Source organism: Siniperca chuatsi, linkage group LG6 (assembly GCF_020085105.1).
Source record: "Siniperca chuatsi isolate FFG_IHB_CAS linkage group LG6, ASM2008510v1, whole genome shotgun sequence".
Lineage (NCBI taxonomy): Eukaryota > Metazoa > Chordata > Actinopteri > Centrarchiformes > Sinipercidae > Siniperca > Siniperca chuatsi.
The window spans coordinates 16,637,501-16,662,170 of record NC_058047.1 but is presented as its reverse complement, the minus strand read 5'-3'; the positions used below and the strand labels follow the sequence as shown (position 1 = coordinate 16,662,170).

General features: G+C 39.2%; 2 protein-coding genes across 2 annotated transcripts in view; both read right to left on the bottom strand.

Moving 5' to 3' along the window:
• Positions 1-5,408: 5,408 nt before the first annotated feature.
• Positions 5,409-17,624, bottom strand: matk (megakaryocyte-associated tyrosine kinase). The gene is made up of 13 exons (XM_044198553.1): positions 17,354-17,624; positions 17,040-17,087; positions 15,608-15,721; positions 15,403-15,518; positions 14,749-14,968; positions 11,784-11,877; positions 11,568-11,633; positions 11,334-11,433; positions 11,136-11,220; positions 10,348-10,421; positions 9,975-10,170; positions 9,142-9,228; positions 5,409-7,355 (listed from the first exon to the last, which is right to left on the bottom strand). The coding sequence occupies exons 2-13, from the start codon at positions 17,046-17,048 to the stop codon at positions 7,128-7,130; spliced, it is 1,389 nt and encodes a 462-aa protein (XP_044054488.1). The 5' UTR covers positions 17,049-17,087; positions 17,354-17,624; the 3' UTR covers positions 5,409-7,127.
• A 123-nt stretch (positions 17,625-17,747) lies between these two features.
• Positions 17,748-24,670, bottom strand: part of zfr2 (zinc finger RNA binding protein 2) — a 27,098-nt gene continuing 20,175 nt past the window's right edge. The window contains 5 exon segments of the mRNA XM_044198552.1: positions 17,748-19,425; positions 19,938-20,035; positions 20,310-20,421; positions 20,865-20,960; positions 22,184-22,272. Coding sequence (XP_044054487.1) covers positions 19,252-19,425; positions 19,938-20,035; positions 20,310-20,421; positions 20,865-20,960; positions 22,184-22,272 — 569 coding nt within the window. The 3' untranslated portion in view covers positions 17,748-19,251.

The window sequence follows — 24,670 nt, the reverse complement described above, 5'->3', positions numbered from 1 at the left end:
TAATGAGGAGGTGAATAAATAATCATAACCACCTTTCAATGATACTTACACATCTTGCAAGAAAGAAAGATAGTCAGTACAAACCCACAGAACTTTTATTTTAAATTCTGACTCTCCAGTTTCCAGATATATCTGTGTGGGGAAACATGCATAAAATGATGCACAAGACATCTGGAATATTTCCACCTCAGTCATGAAAAATATTGAGTCCATATATATATTTTATTAGCTTGTTAGCTTGATGACTGGGTGGTTTAATTAACTGACTGTAACATGGATGTAAATAATTTTCAAGTGACAACTTATTGATGTTATTCAAACCAATGAGTTGGTTCTAAAATATAAAATAATTCATTTAGGTCGAACTCATCACAGAGATGATGCCCTGTGGCTCCAGCAGAGGAGGAAAAGGCTTATCATCATTTCAATTTCCATTTAGATTTTAATTCCAATAATATACAATTAAATATCCAAAATGTCAATAACAGAGGCATTAACATCATGAATAATCAAGTTTCAGACCAGAAAACCAAAGTGTAGCACAAGAACAACATTATTTTGCCTCAACAATCCTTCATTCCCATTAGAGTCACCAGCTTGCCAACAAGCTTATGGAGTAATGATAGTCTAAGGTGCTCGTTTATCCCCTCATGATTTTGTTAATACATTTTTGTCCTTCCACTGTTTCTCTGTTATCCTAATTGAGCATAAATTGGTTAAGAAGCAGTGTAGTTATCAAGCTGCTTAGTTTTATCAGATGACAATGTAGGCCCTCTGATCCTATTAGCGGTAAAAGCAGCTAACGTGTAAATGCCCAGTGTCAGCTTACTGAGGGAGTTGGAGAGAGAGGGAGGGAGAAAGAGTGAATGGGGGGGAGGAGAGAGGCAGAAGGGGGGACAGAAAGGGTGAGGTGGTGGTGCAACAGGGAACGTGAATTCATGTGATTCTCTGTCATGCAAAAGCACACACGCACGCACACACACACACACACACAGAACACTGTGCTGTGATTGGCTCTTCTGTTGGGTTAGAACTCCAGAATTCCATAAAACCAGTTTGTTTCCATGGTAACATCAGTCCTTCCCCTACCAACACTGGCAGTTACGCCGCTTTCACGCCATGTTGGCAGAATGGGAAGAACAGGAAAACCTCTTGTTGTTCCCCGTGTTCACACATGGTTACCGCCACTGCTAGCCTTTCAGTCAGAGCTACTTTTACGATGTTACATGTTTGAAGCAGTTTGTTGAAACTAGATAGGATATAAACTGTGTATAGCTTCTTTTAAATTAAGTGAATTGGCTATCCATTTTGCAAATGGTTTGTTGAGTTTTACCAACTGGTAGTTCTTGTTATTGTCAGAAATTTGACTGGCAGGCTGATGGGTTTTCCAACTTGGTTGCTCATAATTACGGTCTAAACAATTTGGCATGAATGCGACATTAATGCAACCATGCACCAACTACCTGTTTGTTAAGCCCCGCCCCCCTTAGTTACTGTTGCTACGCCTGTTGCAAGCTTTCCCTTCTAGCTAGCTCTTTAAAGCTAATGGATTCTCTCTGGATCAAAGCCAAAACAACATCCTTACTGGTTTGTTCAAGTGAAGGTCAGGACTGACACAGTAAGGTGAGTGTCAAGACGCATTACTGAATTTAAAACAGAAGAGACAGCAATCATAAGACAGAGCATGGATAGAAATTGTGACACATGAACCAAATGCATTGGAACCATAGCAAATTCAACCACATTTAGGTTGAACTTTTTAAACTTTACACTTGAATTTAATTTGCAAGTGATTTTGGTTGCTCAATGAGTAGCTGTAAGTTTACATATAGAGTAACAAATCCAGCACAGTTAAAATGTGTGAAAATAAAAGTATAATTCTTATTCTTAAAGTTCAACCCACAACACGTCTCGCGCGCAAATCATGTGGGCTGCAGCGACACTTGATCTAGACAACAGAGGTCTCGGCTATTCTTTCTGCAACTTGCATGGTTCTCAGCAAAAATACACAGTGAAAATGATCTGTTCATCAGATATGTCATATCGACGACATACCAGCAAAACCTTTCACTACAGTTTCAATGTCTGAAGAATATGTCACAGACATGAAACAAATATTTTTTTCAACTCAACACCTCCTGTATCTGTTTCAGATTAAAAGCCCTCTAACGTTTCTGTGGACAGAATCCCCTCATTTGTTACCAAGGCTTTTATTGTATTGTATTTATTAAAGGAAAACTCAATATAAAAACATAGGGCTGGCAGCAGCAGCATCACTGTCTGCGTGTGAGCCGCAGCAGTTCAGTGAGGCAGTTCAGTCATGCACAGGTAGAGGTCGGCAGTGTTAAAGTGTTAAAGGAGATTCAGCCGTACATGTTTGAGCCTCAGTCAGACCCAGATGAGGAGTCTATTTTGCACCAAATCAGCGACTAGCAGACGTATCAGAAAGGTAAGTGTAGTTAGCATCTTTTATTTGTTTATATTGTTTAACTTGTTAGCTTGCAACTGGCAGTGGCTGACACAAAGTTAGTGGTCGTGAAACATACACTAATATCTGCGACGAAGTTACAGTGTGTTCATATTGTTATTACGTAACGTTAGTAGATAGTTGAATCGAGCTCCAGGGTCCAGTTTACATCCAAAAACTGCACACTCTACCATGTCTGCTGTCAAAACTTTTACTATACTAAGTTAGTGCAAACTCTTGCTCTGTACTGACATGTCCGCTCTGCACTGGAGGTTTCAGGTTTCTTTGCAGGTGGCATTGTGATTGGCTTTTGAATTTGTGACGTACCAAATCTAGTTTGCCCGGAGTACGTTTGAATTTTAGGGAAGTGTATAGACATCTCCCCCTTCAGTAGAGGAATATGAAAACACCTCTCGAGTGACAAACTTTGCACGGACACAAGTCAGTAAAGTCAAGGTCTGATATTTTAGGGTACTAAAAACACTTAAACATAAGAAAAACACATTTCTGAGTGGAGGGGTACTTTAAATCAGTGTGCATTATTGCCCCCCCATTTTGATAAGTCAGTCAGTCAGTCATGTCACCTTGTCACGCAACCACCTCTAACCACCTGGCTGCTCTGCTTTTAACCTTATTTCCATAATTGAATTACTGCTGCCCCCCACCAGGTAAGCTTTCACCCTGTACACACAGTGGCAGCATGTTTAGATTGATCCTGATCTGTCTTAAAGGTGGGGTATGTGAATCTGGAGAAATCCAATACCATGACAAATACCATGATATAAGAGCGAGCAACGACACAGCAAGTAATGTAGCTAACGTTAGCTAGGTTGTGGTTTAGCAATCTGTCCCTACAGTTGCTGCTGCGAAGTAGTGATGGGAAGTACGGCTCTTTGAAGGGAACCGGATCTTATGGTACCGGTCCTTTGTCCGAGAGCCGGCTCTTTTGGCTCCCACTTCATTTAGTACCGCTTCTGCTGGTCACTGCCTAAGATACTTTCTCATTTGTTGCAAGAAATAAATATGCAACATTCTTCATCTGCAGTAAATTGAAATCTTGATGTCATATTGATGGTTAAAAAGTGGGAAATGTCAAGAATAACTATCAAAAATAACAACCTACTATGAAATAGTATGGTTAGTAAATAATTACACAACTCTATAGAGACACATACAGTATATTTGAATTTAATTTGTATAACATGAAACAAAAAATATTTCTGTTCTGTTCAAAAGTGTAATTTGTTTGTTGTCATCCATTTCTTTTTCCATGATTTAAATGTATTTACAGAGCTGGGCTGTGTACAAACACCAGATTTTTTTCAGCGCACACACTGAACGGACAGTTAGCGGACCGTGAGGAGATATTCAATGAATTTGTTATGTTGTTAAGACGTGTGTTGGATTAGAATCGCATACCCCACCTTTAAAGTTAGAATAAGTAGGATTTGTCGGTTGCTGTTTGTAAACACACGATTCAAAGTTGGACCCTCCTCCCAGTTTAACGAGCTGAAGAGAGACAGCGAGAGAGCAGTGATGGTCGACCGAGATAGAGAGTTAATGACGAGAGGGAGAGGCGTTAGTAAGAACAAAGCAGTAAAACAGATAAATAAAACGTTATTTTTTGATTGTCCAGTGTGTCGGATTTAGTGGCATTTGGTGGTGAAATTGCAGTTTGAACCATTTGAATATCACTCGCATCACCCTCCCCTTTGAAGCTCGTGAAACTCGTGAACAGCCCTATCTAGAGCCAGTATTCGATTTGTCTGTTCTGGGCTACTGTAGAAACATGGCGATCTCCGTGGAAGGGGACCCGCTCCCTCTGTAGATAAAAATGTCTCATTCTTAGGTAATGAAAACACAACGATTCTTATTTTCAGGTGATTATACACTAATGAAAACATACTTATAAATATTATATTCCATTTCTGCCAATCGCTCCTCCTAAATGTTACAAATGTTTAATTTGGCCTTACTGAAGTTTCTGGTCTATTGAAGAGGTAGATTCTGTTGCATGAAGTTAATACAACAAAATATATAAATATATAATATATCTTTTATTCAAATTCAAACAACAGTCTTTGTGAATAACTTTGATTAAAAAATAATGTGTAACATTTATCATTGGTAATCTGAAGTTTTCATGAGTAAGATCGGGGAAAGAGTGAAGTGGGAACTTTGACCTGTTGGTGGCACTCGATGAAAAATGAGGGTATCACCAAATTATTTAGTCCTGTACCAAATATCACGCCAGTCCGTGTAATAGCTCTTAAGATTTTGTCTTAACAGCAGATCCACTTTATGGGCAACTTGCCGACTATAAAAGACCATACTGAAGGCAAAAAGCCTCCAAAACAAGCAACAATTGAGGGTGGCTAAAGGCCTGGCAAAGCATCACCAAGAGTGTCTAGCGATGTCTACAGGTCATAAACTTCAGCCAAAGGATTTACAACCAAATATTAAATATGAGGACTTTAAGGTGATATTAATTTGTCCAATTGCATTCTTTAATTAATTTGTCCCTTAATAATTGGGGGACTACAGTAAATATAAAGTGTTACAATTCCTACATGTTAACCCTAAAATTACAGCTGAGAGTCGGCACTTTAACATCATAGTGTTTAATTTCTTTCCATTAGAGAGCTTCAGGAAATCACAGAGCAGATTGAACAAATCGCGGAGGACCCTCGCTCGCACTGTATAATATAACAAGAGACGGAGGATCAATTTGGGGTCCGTCTCCTGGGACAGAGACAAATATCAGGCTTACGTAGACTTAAATCAAATGACATCTTTAATTTGGTCTTGACAACGTAACAACAATCCAAAACCAGAGGCTTCATTTTCTGGTGTGTTTTGAAGTGAAAGTGTATTACTCTTATCAGAAAGATGAACATTTAATTGCATTCCTATTTAAAAAGCAGCTGACAATCACACACTGTGAAATGAGTAAGATACATTTACTTTAATGAATAGAATATGTGACTGTATATGTAAAATAATCATCTGCAATCCAAAACCCTTTCCCCCCCAAAAGATTAGGAAAGCAGAAAACATTCTGTACCTGCAAAAATCCCAAGAGGACGGTGGATAACACAAAGTCACTCTTATAATCTCAAAAGCCTATATAAATGCTGTTTTTCCCATAGATGTTGTCTTTCAAAACAAATTAAATTTGAATGAATTAAAATAAAATCTGCCCCAAGAATGCTGACTGGCGGAGTGTGATGGACAAAGTGTCCAAAATAATATAGTAAAGTAGGCTTGGTTTCTAAAACAAAATCTGAAAATATAAAATACATGTCAAAGTTCATCTCTGACTTCTGGCTTTCATACAAGTCACAAAGCTACCGTGCTTTAGGAGAATTAACCAAAGGGCTATAGAGAATGTGTCAAATCCTCCCAATGTTCTCTGCACACAAGCAAAATGCTGCCCGTTATAAGTAAAATTCTTTACTTACTGTAAACCAGCAATGACATTACATATTTTTAATACTACGCCCTGAGTCCATGGCATATTGCTGAGCATTAATACTGGGAAACAAGCAGATTTGGGTGATCTGTCATTACTTTCAGGATGAACATTTTTCCTCTATCTCTATCTCCATCTCTCTCTTTCCCTTCTCCTTCCTATACATGTTTAATCTTTTTCGGAGATCTCTCCCTGACATTAAATATCTGTGTTTAAGCTTCATGTAAAACAGTAGATTTTTGATCATACATGTTACCATATTCATATGGCAATAAAGAGACACTAAATCCCATTTGCTTTTACTTGACTGACTGGACTGACATTCAGACACATGACATGTCATTCAGGAGATTCAAACTAAATGTCCAGTATTTCTAACACATTATGTTGCTGTGCTGCCACTCATCATCAGGCTTCACAATACTGTTTAAGGATGAGACTGGCGGTATTCTGTATTTTTGTTATTGTTTACAAATCCCATTAAAAACCAACAATGTGATAGAACAGCTCTCAAATGCTTTTTGGCTTCCTGTGGCACTCAGCCTGACGATATAAATCTTTAAATGTAAAGCTTAATTTTTTAAAAGGGGCTAAATCATTTCCAAACAGCTGGGCACTGAAGTTTAATAAGTCAACATAAACTACCATGTTCATTATAATGTCACCCAGTGAAAGGGTCTGGGTCATTGATGTGTGTTTAATGACAGTAGGACACTTGTTAGTTGGATTCATGCATTGTTGGTTTTTGTCTTTTCATGGGAATTATTGTCTGTACAAAGTGTCATGGCAATCCATCAAATAGTTTCAGTCTGGACCAAAGTGGTGGACCGACCAACAGACCAACAGACCGACAGACCAACAGACCGACAGACCAACAGACCGACAGACCGACCTTGCCATCCATAGAGCCGAGCAGCTAGTGTGGCTAAAAATCTGGCAGTGAAAATGATCATACCACGGTCTGATTCACCCATTTTTGCTCCACTAAAGCAATGTTTAGTATATTCATGGCTCCAACCATTAAACCCTTTCTCATAGGCATTACATGATGACCAGAGTTACATAATGATCATCTTGTCATCTGTTAGGTTAAAGGAATCCAGTTGGAACTGTAACAATGTGTGGATTAGCTGTCCAACAGCTGGCACTCTATTCTCACAATCGTGAGTTCAAGATTCACAACAAAGATCAGCAGCCAGATCCAGACTTGATCCTAACCTGACGCTCCGACCCAGGGCTCGGGCTGAGTTTACCCATCTCTTGTTCAAGTTTCTCTCTTAGTTTGTGGAAAGCAGGTCTTCTGCGTGGCTCCTGCTCCCAGCAAATCTTCATCAGAGAGTAAACACCAGGGGGGCAGTCCTCTGGAGCCTCCATGCGATAGCCCCGCTCCACTCTCTCCTTCACCTCCTTCAGAGACTACATGAGCAGGAGCAGCGAGAGAGAAAGGAGGCAAGATCAGTGGGGATGAAATGGGACATTTGTTTCATTGCCTTTTTTATTATATATGTTCATAGCACTGATAATCACACACACACTCTCTCTCCCTCTCTGTACTTTTTCTCTTGGTCTCTCAGCTCGCTCTCTCTGCTAAGAGATAACAAATTATTAGGCGTAGAGTTTAATTGAGGGGAATCGAAACTTCACCCAAATAAATCAACCTGCGTACTTGTTAAACAGGCTGTAATTGGGAGGTAATCATCTGCGTTTAAAAGGACACCACCTGGTGTAATGTGCAAAAGAGACATCAAGGCCGCGCTGTGCTAATTGTCCCTTCGATTAATGCTGCCTGATCCTGTTGTCCTCACTGAACCGCCGGCCAAGATACAAATCACCTCCATGGTCAGGGAGCAGGGATTACCTGAGAGAGACTAGTGTGACAAACAGAGCTGTGTTTAAGTAGCATAGTTTTCTTCCATTACAGTGTCAACATGATGGCCTGCTTTGACGTCTACACGTAGGGTACTTTCCTCTTCCTACCAACAGTTCATAAAGTAGATTAACTGCTAAAATAGAACATTATTTTATTTCTACATGTTGTCCTATCACACAGTAACAGTGGAGAGATTTTGTGAGCTCCTTGTCTCTGCTAAACCTAAATTCTCGCTGACGCACTACCATGATCTGAGTGACCTGAAGTGGTTTCCTGCTCAGACACAGTAAGTCGATCCGTCGAGATGACGGGCCTAGTGACAAATCTTACCAGGCAGCTCTCCACTTACACGCTTACTACGTGTTAGAGACATGAATCCTGACATGACATGGAAACAGAGATCGGCAACAAGCTTGGTGCTCTTTCCTATCTGTTTCAGGCATATTTGCTGCCCCTCTCGATTTTCCCGAAAGACTCCCGTTTTTCATTGCCCTCTCCTGGTTTCCTCCTGGAGTCACAATTCTCAAGATTTCTGAGAATTTTTCACACCTGTTTTTCCTTTTAGTTATCACAACCTGTTTCTGGCACTGTACAGCGTGTATACGCTCTACGACTCAAATAATGAGTGCATGTTAAATTCAAAGTATTTAACATGCAATAAATGCTGTTGCAGTGTACTTATTTATTTGTTGTTTTCATTCTCTAAAAGTCACCAGAATGCAGGACACAGAGTCTCTGAAACTCAAATGTTTCTGGAAGCGGACACCCAGACACCCCCGCTTTGGTTTCTAAATCCTCCCTATTTCTGAGGTCTCAAGGTTGGCAAGTATGGTTTCAGGAAAGTGACTTAGATTTATCTGAAGTTTTATCTCGCATATTCTTTATAGGGTGTCTTTTCTCAAAATCTATTCTTTTAGTCATCTGCACAGAGAGAGAGAGATGCAAGACAAGATGGAGGTCTACAATTTGTCAGACAAAGAGTGGTTGTGCAGTTGTTTGAGCAAAGTTAAAGCAAAGTGTCAAACTTAAATAAGGAGACTGAGTTTGTCTGATTGATTTAAAGGAACAGTTCGACAGTTGGGAAAAACTTCTTCGCTTTCTTGTTGAGAATTAGATGAGAAGTTGCTCGGCAACCTCACAGTGATGACAAGACTCCAGGAAGTCAACTGGCCACGGTCAAGAAATAGTCCGGCACTTGTCTTTTTAACACTTTGGTTTTTGTATGGATTAAATAAACGAGATATGACATGTCTGTAAAGCACCTATTTGCTTAGTGACACACCCCACACACACTGACGGACACAAACACACACACATACTGGTGCTACATACCATCTTAGGGTATGGTTGACGACCGTAAGAGAAGATCTCCCACAGAAGAACACCGTAGCTCCAAACATCTGACTTTGTGGAGAATTTCTGCATTATGAAAGCAAATGTAAACACATGTGAAAAAAATTAGCACACTTAGGGCAATAGGGCATACTTTGTTAAGGGTTTATAAGTCGTTATAAACTCAGTAAGTAGTCAAACGCTGACATCCTGATGAATTAAAGAACAAAATAAAAGACAAGGCAAGTTATGCTGGAGAAAGATTTGCTTCAGGTCCTTAAACCAAGCTGCTCCTAATTGATGACTCATTACTGATTATAAGGCATTAATACATTATGTGTTAACCACTAATAGAGCAATATTTAAAACCTATTGACCCTTTGCCTTATTAAAAGTACCAAAAAAAAAAAAAAAAAATCCCTGGTAATTCATAGCCACCCCTCCTTTTTGTGTTTAATTTTACTTTTAGATTGAGTGAAACATCTGTGTAAAACCCAGACAGTTCTGCAGTGTTTCTTTTATGTCACTTGGCGGCCATTTTAGTGACATCATTTTATGTCCATGCATGCACAATGATTGGATTGTTAGGATTCAGTGATCACTTAATGTGATAACTAATTAGAACACCTTCCAGCAAAGAAAGAGAAGGAACCGTTAAATCGAGCTGGTGGAGTATTTAGTTGAAATGAAATAATTATGCTTAATCAGGAAGTCAAAGCAGGGTGTAGAGGCCTCAGAGATATCACTTAGATATCACAGAGAGGCAGAAACAGATAGAAATAGAAATATAAAAACAAATCCCAAGTAAAAGGAAAACAACTCTTCAAACCGACCTCTTTCTTTAGAGCCTCGGGGGCGGTCCATTTGACGGGCAGTTTGACGTTATCTGATACCTTCGAGTCCACCTTGGTCAGACCAAAGTCGCTGACCTTGGCCACGCTGTCATCAGAGACCAGCACGTTACGAGCTGCCAAATCTCTATGAACCAACTTCTTGGACTCCAGGTACTCCATCCCCTCACACACATCACTGACAACATACATGTAAACAAACAAAATGTCATGTATATAGCCTACAGTTACAAGCAGTTATTGCATTTATAGCAGTCCATCTCCTGACACACAATGTGCTAATCTGCACACGCTCTAATTTCTGCTGTACAGAACATTAAAATCATTTAAGATTGTCTTTGAAGTTTGAACTCACAGAGCAAAGCGGAGCAGCTGAGTTGAGTTTACGACTGACCGTCCCCTTGTCCTGAGAAAGTTAACAAGGTTTCCCTGCAACACAAACATATACATACACAAACAATAAAATACTCGAATAAGGTTCCATTAGAAGATTTCTCAGTTAGTATCATGAGAAATACCACACTTACAGAAATACTACACGCAGGGGGGCTGCAGTATTTTTGCAAATGTGTTAACCAAGTGCTAAAGAAGTTATTTAGTACTTTAAAATGTCACCTAAAGTCATAATATGACCCCAGCCCAGCAGAGAGAGAAAGGCAAACTCTGACTCCTTAAAGCTGCATTGCCATCACAGCAATCACAGGCAGGTGGCAGCAGGGAATTCTGTAGCTGTTTTGAATTTTTGGACTTGATTACAGAGAAAGTAAAACAACCCTAGTAAACTAATAAACCCCCCCACACAACTATTTTTGTCTCACTAGCTGCTGGAGATGAATTTGCAGAAACAATCAGATGTATTTGTAGCTGGTGAGTCCAGCTTTGTGTTTAGACAGAGGGCTTAGGAGACGCTACATCGAGTAGATTTCCCACCAATGACTCATCTTTACTATATGTGATTTTATTTCACATATATTCATCGTGTGATGTAATGATGCATGTATTTCTGAATAGCTGTGCTGAGCGCATCTTCAATCTACTCAATATTTTGCATATTATTCATATGTTCCCTATTTTTATTACGTTATCTTGTTAACAGCTGTTGTTATGTTTTATTTTCCAACTGATAAACGATGTTAACTGTACCTTAGTCATGAGCTCAGTGACAATATGAAGCCCTTTGTGAAGAATGACCCCCAACAATCGCACCAGGTTTTTATGCTGGAGCTTCCTGAAAGCAGTGAATCCACATTAAAAACACTGACAGCAGGAATAAAAATAAGTGTTTTGACAGAAGTTGCAAAATGGGAAAAATATTAAAACTGAGGAAATCTTCAGACTCACGTCATGACAGTTGTCTCCTGCAGGAAGGCCTGAGCTGTGACATCACATTTTATGGTCTTCACTGCCACCCTCTGGCCCATATACTCTCCTTCAAAAACAGCTGCGGTGGAAAATCACACATCACAATATATCCTTATTATGACAGACTTCTTCTATTTTGTAAATGTTTGCAGACACTTTTTCTTTAAGACAAGCTGTTGATAAGAAGAGCAGATGAAATCAAAGAAAGCTCACCACCATACTCTCCCTCTCCAATATTCTCTCCCAGCGTGAGCTTCGTAATGTCCATCAGCCATCCATCTGGAGAGGAGAGCCTTTATATGCTTTCATAATAATAATTATTATATTTGATAGACTACACATAATTACCAATGATTCATTTAAATGATTTTTTATAAAAATGTCTTAGATACAGTTTTCTTGGGACTCAAATATTGACATCAGACTTACTTTTAGACAGCTCCAACTCAGCTGACTTGGCTCCTTGTTTTTGTTTGGGCTTCAGAAGAGTTGTAGCGATGGAGCCTTTGTTCTTTGAGTAAAACTGAAAAGATGGAAACACACAACAGATATTCACCAAACACATTCAGTTATATATAGTAGATTGTTTTTGGTATGTTCACTCTTCGTTGTCATTTCCTTTTTTTCTGCACAACAAACACTTGTGTTTATGTAATTTCAACACCTCACCATCCAGTTAAAATGAAGGCTATTTGAGAGCTAAGCTGAAAAGATAAGTTTTAAGCCATTATAGGGTAGAGTAGGCATTGTAAAATAGTAAAATGTTTTTAGCTTTGATTCAAAAATGGTCAGAGTCGGGCCTTGTCTAATATTATCTGGGGGATTATTCCAGGTCTGTGTTGCATGATAACAAAACGCTGCTTCACCGTGTTTTGTTTTCGTTTTCGTCAGGACCCTGGCAACAGCGTTCTGAATAAGTTGCTGAAGAGCTTTTTTTGAAAGCCCTGTGAACTGGCCATTGGAGTAATCGAGTCTACTGGAAAGAAAGGTGTAGGTAAGCCTTACTAGGTCTTGGACATTATTCCTCTGACTTTTGCTATATTTTTAGGTGGTAGTAAGCTGATGAAGTTATCGCTTTGATGTGGCTACTGAAATTTAAATCCAGGGTAACGCCAAGATGTCTGGCTTGATTCTTAGTTATGAGAGACAGGGAATCAAGGTGAGAGCCAACCTTCTTTCTGTGCTCCAAAAACAATTATCTCAGACTTAAGACTGAAGCAATTTTGCAACATTAAGAAGTTACTAAGTTGTTGGTGAACAACTATTTCAATAACTTTACATTAAAAATTTGAAGAAGGCCAATAGTTATCCAGTACAGTAGCATCAAGACTGCTCTTCTTTAGGAGAGGCTTAATGACTGCAGTCTTCAGAGCCTTTGGAAAAATGCCAGATTGGAGGGAACTGTTAACTATAAGTATTAGTTCTTTCACTAGGCTGCTCAAAATAGTTTTAAGGAAGCTAGTGGGTAAAACATCAAGGCAACATGTGTATAAAGTGAGAATGGAGTGTTTTGTCGTCAATAAGATTAAATTGTGTCAGACCGACCAAGTTACTTCTGGAAGACTGCAGTGGTGATGCTTTTTTGTTTGGCACTGAGGAGTTAATAGCATGTCTGATGCCTTGAATCTTACTATTAAAAAAGGATGCAAACTCGCTACATTTGCTGGTATAAACTAGTTTTGGGGATATAGGAACCGGAGGGTTAGTTAACCTGTCAACAGTAGCAAATAAGATGCGTGAATTGTTCTTGTTCTTGTTGATGATCCCATCTAGTACACAATGTAAACTTTAGCTTTAGAAATCATTAGAAAAACTGCACCACACAATCTATGTATATATATACTCTTCAGTGTCAGTGTAAAGTTTCGGTTTCCTAACGGCAAAATACAAAGCACAGAGTGGCGGCTACTGAATTAAAGTGCACCAGTAAATTATGAGCTCAGTTACAGTGACATATCAGTGCCTGGTTATATATCGTCAGCAGTCTGCCAGCACTGGGACGGAGCATTTATAACATGATTCAGCCTAAATATTCATCTGGAACACCCTCCCTCTGTTTCCTCACAAGTAAGTCAGCCAGTCTGACTCAGGCCTGAAGCCATCTGTGGCTTGCTGATAAGATGGTGCTGAACGAGAGCTGGCAGTCTCTGTCGAGTCCATCTCCAAACCTAACTGCAGCAAAGCTTTAACTGCACCTTCACACAAACACAGGCCAAATACAGATAAACCATAAAAGGGCTGTGCTTTATGAGTTTTCCTGTTTGCTATATTTTGACACATGACGTGTATATTTTTACTCTGGTGTTTAGTTCTGCTGATAGTTTTCAGGCTGACAAACACTTCGGCCATAGATACAGAAATGTGCCGGGGACTGTGGTTCCAAACCTTTATGGCTTGTGACCCTTTAACATGAGGAAACGTCTACTTGTGACTTCTCGTCACAGGTTATGGTCTATGTGTGAACGTTCTATGGATGGCAATGTCTTTGGTCAATCAGTCCACCACGTTGGTCCCGAATGAAATATCTCAACAACTATTAGATGGATTACCAAGAAGTATTGTACATTCAATCATGGTCTCCAGAGGATGAATCCTACGGACTTTGGTGATCCCCAGACCTTTCCTGCTAACACGCTAAACTAAAATGGTGAACGTGGTCAAAATTACCAGCTAAACATCAGCATGTTAGCATACTGATGTTAGCATTTAGCTCACCACCCATCTGCTGAAATACAGCCTCACAGAGCTGCTAGCAGGGCTGTAGACTCTCTTGTTCCGTCTTAGACTGTTAAGTTTGTAGTATTGTTAGAGCCCCAAAGTGGTGAAATAATTCAGTATTATAAAAACAATTAGAGAACAGTCAGAAAGAAAGAAATGCGTTTTCTCATTCTTTTTTTATCTTTTTAATCATCTTGTGACCCCTCAGATTAGACTCTGCACGGAAGAAATAGCTGAACTGAACTGATGAACTGATTATTTATGCTGCAACATCTGAATTCTGAGTGACAACACTTGGTAGCATAAAGAACAACTTCACTGTAAAAGACCAACGTGTTTCAGCTTGTGGGCTTCATTTGGATGACCCCGATGAGGGCCACAAACTGAAACGTTTCATTCATACAATGAAGTTGTTCTTTATACTACAAGGGATGCTGGAGTTTTGACCTCTTCAGACTTACCTACTCTGAATTCTGGGTAAAGAAAGTACAGGTGGGTCTGTTAAATGACACTGACTTGTTGAATAATGTACATTTAGTCTTGGGGTAATGTGTGTATTTTTCTTTTCACCTTCACATGAAAGATCCTCAGGCATTTTGTGCATGTTGCAGCTGGATTTTGTCCTGGTTACATAGAATTACACAACTTGGATTGAAACTAACCAAGAGCCTCTTACCTCTATCATGTCAATGAGGTTGTAGAAATACTGTTTGTTGTCGATGGTCAGCTTGTTGTCCCGATAAATCACCCGGTAGTGGATGACCTCTCCAGAGACACTGACACACAGGACGTAGTCGCCGGGATGGCGGATGGATTCTCGAACCAGGAACAAGCCATCCTCGGGCGGCTGTAGCTTACACACCGCCACTGGACCGGAGATCTTCCCATGAAACCAACTTGTGAAAGACAGCACAGGGTGAGCAACATAAACAAACACATAAAAAAACCTATCTGTCTCTGTGAGGTACTGATAGACAATTCATGTGGGATCCTAAATAAGTAATTTTACAGATGATAATTTTTTAACAGACAGGAGGTAAAAACATGCACAACATTATAAACCAAAAAAGGAAGTTGGAGTGATTAATCCTGAGACAATGTTTGTTAGCACGCCCAACATCAACCCCCACTGCGTGATCACAAGATGTACTTTTAAGGCCAAGTTAGAAACTAGTGTGACAAACTCCATGTGACAGTCACACTGCTTGTAAACTGTATGTAAACATTGGTGCATCCTACTGATGTGAGACAATAATGACACTCGGTCGAGCTTTCACGTGAGCAGCACGAAGAAAAAAAGCGTCAAATTCAAACAGAAGAGGAGACATACGGCATGAGGCTGAGGCCGGGGTCGACACGTAGAGCCTCTCTTTCACGCACATTGGTGGAGTTTATGAGTCCCTCCTCTCCTGTGGTGTTGTGTTTGGCCGTGTAATATCCCTTCTTCTAGAAAAGACAAGTCAAAGTCTTGTGTCAAATGGTGGAAAATAATGTCTCTGAACAAACTCTGTAGCTCCTTTTACACATGACAGTACCATGCTCGTGTCAACAATAGTGAGGATGTCTCCTTTGTGGTACGCCAGATCTCCAGGTTTTGGTTTCCTGTGGTCCCCCTTGGCTACACACTGTGTACCGACAGCCCAGCTCATCTGCAGCAGCACGGGAATAATAATAAGAGACCCTATAATATCTCTGTGTCTGTCTGAAATAATGGAGTTCAACTTTTAACTTAAGGAACTGGCTGGCTGACCATATTAAACAACATATTAAACACGACAATCATTAGTCATATTTGCAAAAATGTGTTTATTTTACAGGTCCGTTATTACCTAATAATTTCTTAAAGTTTCCTTCAAAGAACTTTGTAATTTTGTACTAATGACAGAGAAAGTAAAGGCAAAGCTCTGTGACTGTTAGTTAGTTGTGTTTAAACGCCATTGTTGATTTCCAGAGGAATTATCTTTCGAAAGAACTGTTTCATTTAAACCCAAGTAAATATTTTCTCATCATTCATTAATTATTACCTGTTGAACAGGTATGCTTGCCTGTAAACAAATTACACGTTTGCATGTTCAGCTGCACCAACTAAAAGACTAAGATTAAAAGATTAAGATTAAGACTAAAGACTAAAGATTATTAGACCTTTGCCCAATTACATTATTCTTTCTAAAAAATGTGTTACCCAAAAACCCACAGATGAAATTTCTGCCTTATACCCAATTTTATCCTTTAATCACTGATTGTGTTTATACAGTACTCAATTGTAGATCAAGATTATGCTCCATGTTTGACCAACGAGACCTGCAAAAACACTGACTTCAATAAACATGGAATAAACTAAAAAAACACTGTAAACTTCCTGTTGCTTAGAGTTTATTAGCCTGATCTCACACGTCTGTTAAAGTCACCTGACCAGTGTTGGAAAGTAACTAAGTACATTTACTCAAGCACTGTACTTAAGTACATATTTGAGCTACTTGTACTTTACTTGAGTCTTTTCTTTTCATGCCACTTTATACTCAAATAGGAAGATTTGCTGCTTTTCCTTTTAATTATCATTATTATTATTTAAAAAAAATAACTTTAAGGTTTAGGTTTGGACTGTTGGTTGGACAAAACAAGCATTGTGAAGGTGTCACTTTGGGCTCTGTGACGGCATTTCTCACTATTTTCTTAATTATTACAAACCAAACAATCAATCTACTAAATGAGGAAATAATCAGCAGATGAATACATAATGAAAATAGCTCCACCTCAAACAACTGAAATCCTGATTTTACATTAATTAGCAATATTAATCCAATGATATAATATATAATAGTATAACAGTCACAGAGGCCATTTTTCTGCATTGAGTACTTTTACCAAAATAACACACCAGAGATTATAGAGGATTTGATTAAAATGATTGATATTTAAAGCAAACTGAATTTGTTGCACAAAGCTGCTCTGAATCACACTACATACCTTTGTCATGAGCAGGGCTGGAGGGTCGGATGATTATGTATTTAACACCTGTCGAAGAGAAAAATGTCTCTGAACAGGCTAGGTACTGAATGTATATAGTATGCTGTAAGTATACACTACTGTCTTGTATAAACGCCTCAATACAGCTGTTGTCAAGGAAACTAACAATGGGGGTTCAAAAATACAATAAAGGAAGAATGAAGCGGGAGCTTTGTGCCTGGCTGTTCCTGTCGCATAAAAGTAAAAGCCAGAAGATGAACGCCCCAACAGCTCGTTCAGGTTTCTAGTCTACATGAATGTTTCAGTAGGCCTACCTGCGCTCTCTGGTCAGATGCGGACAGCCTTCCTCTGCAGGACAGCTCGCTCAGTAAACTAGAAGAAAACACCACCACGACTTTAAATCCTTCAGCAGCTGCCGCCGCTGTCTGTCTCATTCGAATTTCCTCATTAAAACACAGCAGGAACCGATTCTGGAGATATTCATATCCTAGACATGTACTGCAGCTGTGGTGTGAGCGCTCATTTCAGTGTGACACCACTTCCTCAATATTTAGGAAAATGTGGTTAATGTTTCATGAGGTTGATGCAAGAAGTGACGCTGTAGGTGACATGAACGACTTCTCCTGTATTACTCAGGACAACAATGTACAAAGTGTGGGAATGGTTAAAACTTGCAGTGATCCAGGGAACACAGACCAGGAGACAAAATGGCTTAAAAGTGTTTTAATATCTCCCCTTAATTTTAGGCAACACTACAAAGACATTCAAATCATATGACAGCAACGTTCACACTTTCCGTTAAACAATACAAAATAGATTGTGACATAAAATAAGCAATACTTATATGAAGCTCTTGATGAATGAAAATCAAACTAAAACGGCACAGTAATTCTCTCACATCAACTTTTAAGCCACAAGAATTGCGCAACTGTCCCCTTCCTCTCCTACATCTTGGTGACATAAGATCATTACAATATTAACCTCACAACTCATAAATGTTCCCCTTACTCAATTTTTTGTAACACACAACTTGATGCAGGCACAAGGAAGAAAGTCAAAGGACTACTTGATCAATACAGTAGATATTCAGTCTTATTTTTTTTAGACTAAAGCTTCTCTCTTCTGCTAACTGTACTCTGGAAGAAAAAAATATTACTAGGCATATTATTTAAATGATAAAATTATGGCTGCATACAGTAACATTGTCATTTCCTAAGTGCTTCATTCCCTCAGCATGCTACAGACTGTGCAACACAAGACTTCTCTCTCTTCAGACTGATCTACTCTCAGTGTGATGGGGATGCTGCACAAAGCAGAGCTTCTTTGTCTTTGTTTCTTGCAACACCTTAACGGTATTTTCAAAAGGGGAAGTTATTTTGATGCAGGGCCTTTGGATTTCCCAACTCTATCAACTTATCTCTCAAGTTTTCAAAATGTGTCAGGAGGAAATGTCACACAGCAAAAAGAGCTCAGGACAGACTTCGCTCAACAGCATCAGACTATTTTATCACTAATGCGTCATCTTAGGCACAATGAACATCACAGTACTGTATGTATGTAGATCCTAAACACAGTCAGTCTTCTCTGATCTCTCACAGTTTCAAAGCTTCAAAAACTTAAACCCCCATCTTTTTTTCATTTAAACACAGAGTGAAAAACACATTTCAGTGTATAAATGTCATGAACCAACGTTAGTTCAGCGAGTCCTGACTCAAGAGTTGGATGGTACAAGTGCACTGGCCTGGAGAGCAGTTGAGTTCAAACTCTTCTTCAAAGAGAAAAGCTGGAAATAAACCTTAAGGTGCTGATGATTTAACTGGAGGCTTTAATATCATAGAAAACAGTACAACAGTAGTTGACAATGGAGGTTTAACTGTTGTGAATAAAGAGGAGAGGGATAATCAGTAGTTAGTGTGAAATTATAGTGGAATGGAATGATGTAATCAGTCATTTTCATGATTTTTTACTGAGCCAATTTTCTCTGCACACTTTAAAAGACACTTATTATACGGGAGAAGGAATTGCAGTACAGATTCTCAAACTTCAGTCTCCTCCTCCAACACATTATTCCTCTTAATTCAAGGGCAGACGTGTACAGTCAGTTATATTCATATGTGTATAGCTGCGTGTTAAGATTGTTTCCAAGATAAGAAAAGTTTTGACATTCTACCAGTCTCTAAACTAGCAAACGCCCCCACACTGCAGGCAGAGGTCAAGCACACTCTGCTTCTTCCTTCTTGTCTTTTTTGCCTTCCCCCTCCCCTTCGCCTGTGTCGCTGCCGTCCCGGCGACGTTTGCGGTTGCGAGCGCTGGCCTTGGACGCCGGCAGAGACTCCATGCCTAGAACCTTGTGGATCTGACGGAAAGCAAGCAGCCGCAGAGCATGCTGGAACCAGAGAAAACAGGAGAGAGAAATGTAGGTTTGTAGAGTTGTAGGCATTTTTTTTTTTTTTTTTTTTAGATAATTGTTTTGACAATTGACAGTATAAAGGCACACAGGAAACGAGGGTTGCAGTCCTCTCTCCTTTCCCCTGCAGCTGTCCCTCAGACACTGCCTACCAGCTTCACTGTGGCTAACGTTATTTTAAAAGTCCTCTTTGTCCTCCTCCGACCGTTAGTTAATTTGGACGTCCAGATTCACGCACATATCAAACACGCTTGAAATTAATTGGCGTGGTTCTGACTGAGTAGCCTTATTTTTATTTGGGTTGTTGTTGTTGGTTACACAAATATCTAAGCCTCACACTTTTGCTGTCTTTTTCCACTGTTTAATTCTGGCTCATTAATTTATAAATGGAAGCAAACACCTACATCACAGGTTTATTGTTATATTTTCCAGTTACTGAAAGTGAATTCACACCTTCCAGCCAGTCAGAATCGGTATACATGTATGCGTACCTGTGCGCTGGCAGTTATGTCTTCTCTGGCTTGAAGCATCATGTTTTCCATAGCATCTGTTGGCTCTTTCTCACAGGGGTCCATCAACCCTGGTCCATCTGAGTAAGGGGAGGAGAAACAAGTTAAACATGTAAATGTGATAGAAGAAGTTACTAAATCTAAGGCAAATTCTCCTCTCAAAAAGGTCCAAATTTGACACAAGTTGATTTTGTAGCACGGCAGATAAGAAAATGTCCCCAGAATAAAAAATGACATGAAACAATCAAACTTTTTAGTGAGTGATAAACATTCTGGCATTTAACTGGAGCGACTTTCTGATCCTGTGAAACAATCTACTTATTCACATCTCATCAAGATGTATGTTTGTCTGACCTGGTAGCAGGATGCCTGTGGAGATGCACTCCAGGACTCTGCGCATGGCTTCTCCTGGGCTGAGCGGGCCTGTAGCACTGCTGATCACTTTCTCCACCAGCAGCTCCATCGCCTGCAGGGAGAAACATACAGAGAGAAACAGACACACTGAAATGGGAGAAGACAGACGGTGGATTGAAGGCCCCTTATAGGTCCTCCTATAACTTAACTCTTCATAAAAACACCTGGTCAAGACATCTGGTGTGTGCGTAAGCCATCTCCTCACATACGATACAGATACAGCATTGATTCAGCACTGACAGAGCTTTGAAAGTTTGTAAATATACTTTTTAGGTTACTGTTCTCTCATAGATGGCACCAGTAGAGGCAGACAGAGAGTGAGACGGAAATTCAAAACAAACATTAGTTAACAGTCAAAATCAAACGTAGAACAATGCAGCGCATGTGCTTGCAGAGATGACACAATATTTCATAAAACCTCATTAGGAGAAGGTTCACACCTCACCAAAAAAAAGACACTTAAAAAGTCCAAATATAACAGTTGAAGCCGCTTACCCAGCCGGGCATCTTCCCCCAGGTGGGAACCCGCTGACATAAATCTCTCAGCACCCGGATGATGATCACACAGGACTGTAGCCCGTTGGCCCGAGCCTTCAGAAATGGAGGAAAAAAACACGTCAATTAACAAGAAAAGGGCATTTATTTTACATAGACTGGACTTCTGTCAATGTCACTTGGTGACATTTAACTGGTGACTATACATTTGTGCATTTGAAATAACAAAAAAAACCCCAAAACATCTGATTCTACTCAAAACTACTAACCTGTTTTGTGAATAAAAATCTTAACTGAACATGGCCGCACACTTGGCCGCTGATTTTAGAAATCTTAATCAAACAACAACTTAAATCAGTCCTACCAGGAATTTCATGGTCATTATTTTGGGGGGTTTTCTGAAAAACTGCAGTGAAATTAGCACTCTCTTTTGTTATAGTCAAACACACAGACGAGAGGACAGAAAAGCCAGAGCGACGATAAAATATTTGTTTGCGGATCTGCAGGATTTACTTTCATTCACATTTTCAGGTCGGAAAATCCGGAATTCCAGATTAATCTAGAAAAAAAAATAAATTAAAAAAAATGTTGGTGTTACAATTGACCTATCACGCAAAGTTAATGAAAATAAAAAAATAATTTGTGTATCCGTCCCGTGATTCGGAACAACTCCAAAATTTAATGGGTTCTTCCTTGGCCCATGCTACACCCTTCTGTCAAGGTTAATGAAAATTGGGCCTGTAGTTTTTCCGTAATCCTGCTGACAGACAAACAAACAGAACCGAAAACATAACCTCCTTGGTGGAGGTAATAACTAAATAGGCATAATCTAATCTGTTTTAAGTAAATATGTCATAAGCATCTCATCACAAACAGACTTTTTAACAGGTGTTAACTAACACCAGGGCCCTTTCACTGGTGCTCCTAAATGGAATGCAGCCATTACTAATGTTAGTTACACCTGGGTCTGACAGATCAAAATGTTAATCTGTTGCAACTAGCAGACATTTTGACATGTCACTACAGGAAACCACAGGTGTAACTAATAACATTAATAAAAGGCTGCATTTCCCTTTAGTTTTTACCGGTAACATAACCATGGTATTGTGCATTATGGCTCCCTGGCATGGTTTAGTGGGACACTTCAGTGGAAATTCAATACAACTGAACTGTAACTACACTTGTGCTTTTCCTGCTTAAATTAGTCAAATAAAACATCGGTGGCTAACCTTTTTTTCCGCTTGAATGATACTTATTTCTTAAGCTCAGTTAACACAAAGACAGGAAAGACAGAGCTCGAGCTCTTGTGATGCAATTACCTGAAACCATTTGGCGTGACGGAGAGCAGCAAGGTATTCCAGACATTTCTTCTTATTCAGAAGATCAGGAGGGTCCTTCTCAGCCACATCTAGTGGAGATAACATGTACTAGCTCATGACTTACAGTCACACTAATGCAAAACCCAAATGATGACTGCAATACATAGTTAAGTGTTGTTACTGTTGATGTACAGACGCTGATCGGGGATGAAATTATAAAAACACTGGACGCTCATGTTTCTCTCATGTGACCAGACATTTCCTTGAATCCTTAAATACTCTGTTTCTTTGTGAGAAAAAATAATGAGGGGAAGATATGAGAGAAAAGGCAAGCATTTGACTATCGAATAAGGAGGACTAGAGTGTCTCTATGTTTTACAGATATCAGAGAGGAGAAAAAAATAGCAAAAAAGTAGCACAATCGCCAGCGTGTTGTTTGGAGTGGAAGGTTATAGGCACATCCAAAAAGAAGGAAATCCAAAGCATTCAGAGAAAAAATGGTGGAGTTTATATTTAATTCATAGTTTAAGGTGAAGGTCAAGGCCGCGGTACTGAGCATGCTGGTTCACTGGTGTGGCTTACTTGGACACTTAAACTGGAACAGAGCGATCGTTAATCGTTTTCCTGCTATGACCAGTCAAAATGTCTGCTGTGCTATGAGAAAGATGTATTAAAGACTGTTTTATTATACGTCATCAAGCTAATTTGAGCCTGTTTCCTTCTCGCGACACACATTTCCTACTTACTATAATGGACTCTCATCACATCTCTAAAAATACTTGGAACCTTTCTACAGTTAATGATCTTTTAAAAATGTTTTCCACAATTTTTATTCATAAAAAAATCTAAACCCTGTCAAATTTGGTTTCCTTCACACAGCTACTAAGTCCCGTCATGCCTTTCACACAGGAAAATTGTAATTATTTAATAAGTAAAACATTTTTAAGCTGTTCACATTAAGACTTTTAGAAAATTTCCTTTAATAAACTCAAACTCTGAGTGTTGTGGATTTCCTCTTTTTGACTTTGTACAAGAGCCTGAAAACAAGAGCTTCAGATCCAAAACTGTATTTTCTACAACTTTTGATCATTTAACAACTGAAACATGGACTTAATCCCTTTGGAGATGTTCTCATTCTATACCAAATGTTTTTAATGGGCCTTACTTTGCATAGATAGCAATGGTTTCCACTAATTAAGGAAACTTCTCAAACAGAAAAAGGCACAAGAGCAAAGACACTTCTTTCCCTCATGCCGCCATATTTTAAGACAGCATCAACTTCAAAAGGCAAACAAATTAAAGTCTTTGAACAATATGACAAAGCCCAAGATTAACTTAATTGTTAGTATTCAAAATGGAAGAAAATAAAGTTATGTTTGTTTAAAAATGATGCTTGTGTCTGTGTTGTATTTATGAAACTGTAAAAGGTTTGTGGACAAAGTTTGAGGAAAAATTTAAGACATTTACAAAAATGACAGGTTTGTCCAACTGGTTACTAATGACTGCAATGAGGTAATATTTCACAAGACCGGCCTTGGGGCTTTCCACACTTCTATGTTCACTAGAACTGTAGCAACAACAGATGACATTAGCTTTCTTACAGGGTAAATACATAACAAAAACAAAGCCACATTTTTGAAGTCTACACTACCATACCACTTAGAATCAAAGACCCATATTTATCATGCCTCTTAGAGTTGAGAGATTTCATTTAGCATCAGCCTGTCTGATGATAGTGAACAAGAGGCTTTTCGTCGTCTAAAAAGCTTAATAAACATGGGCAACCTGGTTCCTTTAATTTTTCTATTCTTAGTGGTATGTATACAAGTGTGGTCTTCAGATCAGCCATTGGCTTGTCTAGGTCTGCTGATACAGAATTAAGGGCACTGATCAACAAACCCAAACAAAATTTAAAAAAATAAAAGACAACGGCCACAGAAAACATTTCTACCATGTTTTCCAAATGGGAAAAAACACATTAAAATACTGACAGTTACTTGAGCAGGCGGAGGAGTGTTTGCAACACAATGATCTTGAAAATTACCTTCATTGTTGAATAGTGGGGGAAGTAATGACAATGGATTTACTAGTGTCTTATTATTATTATTTCAATTCTTATCATTGTGAGGCGATAAAATGACACTCCAACACCTTATCACTGACAATGCCACATTATGATGCAGGGATGAGAGACGAGGGAATGGGAAGTCGCTGGACCTCAAAATCCCCTCATCGGTATCATGGCCAAAATGCAACAAGAAGCAAAACCTTTAAAGTCTGAAAATAAGGATATTTGTGGAAATAATATCACAATTTGAAGCATTTTCATCCCTGGGCATTATCTGAACACTGATCATGACTTCAGTCTACTTTAATAGTTTCTCAGAGGTTTTATCTGAGCATGTGTTCACCAGATAAACACACACCCTAGTGGCACAGAAAGGTCGGAGAGCCCGGCTTTTGATTCCCATGTTGTGGAAAAGAAAT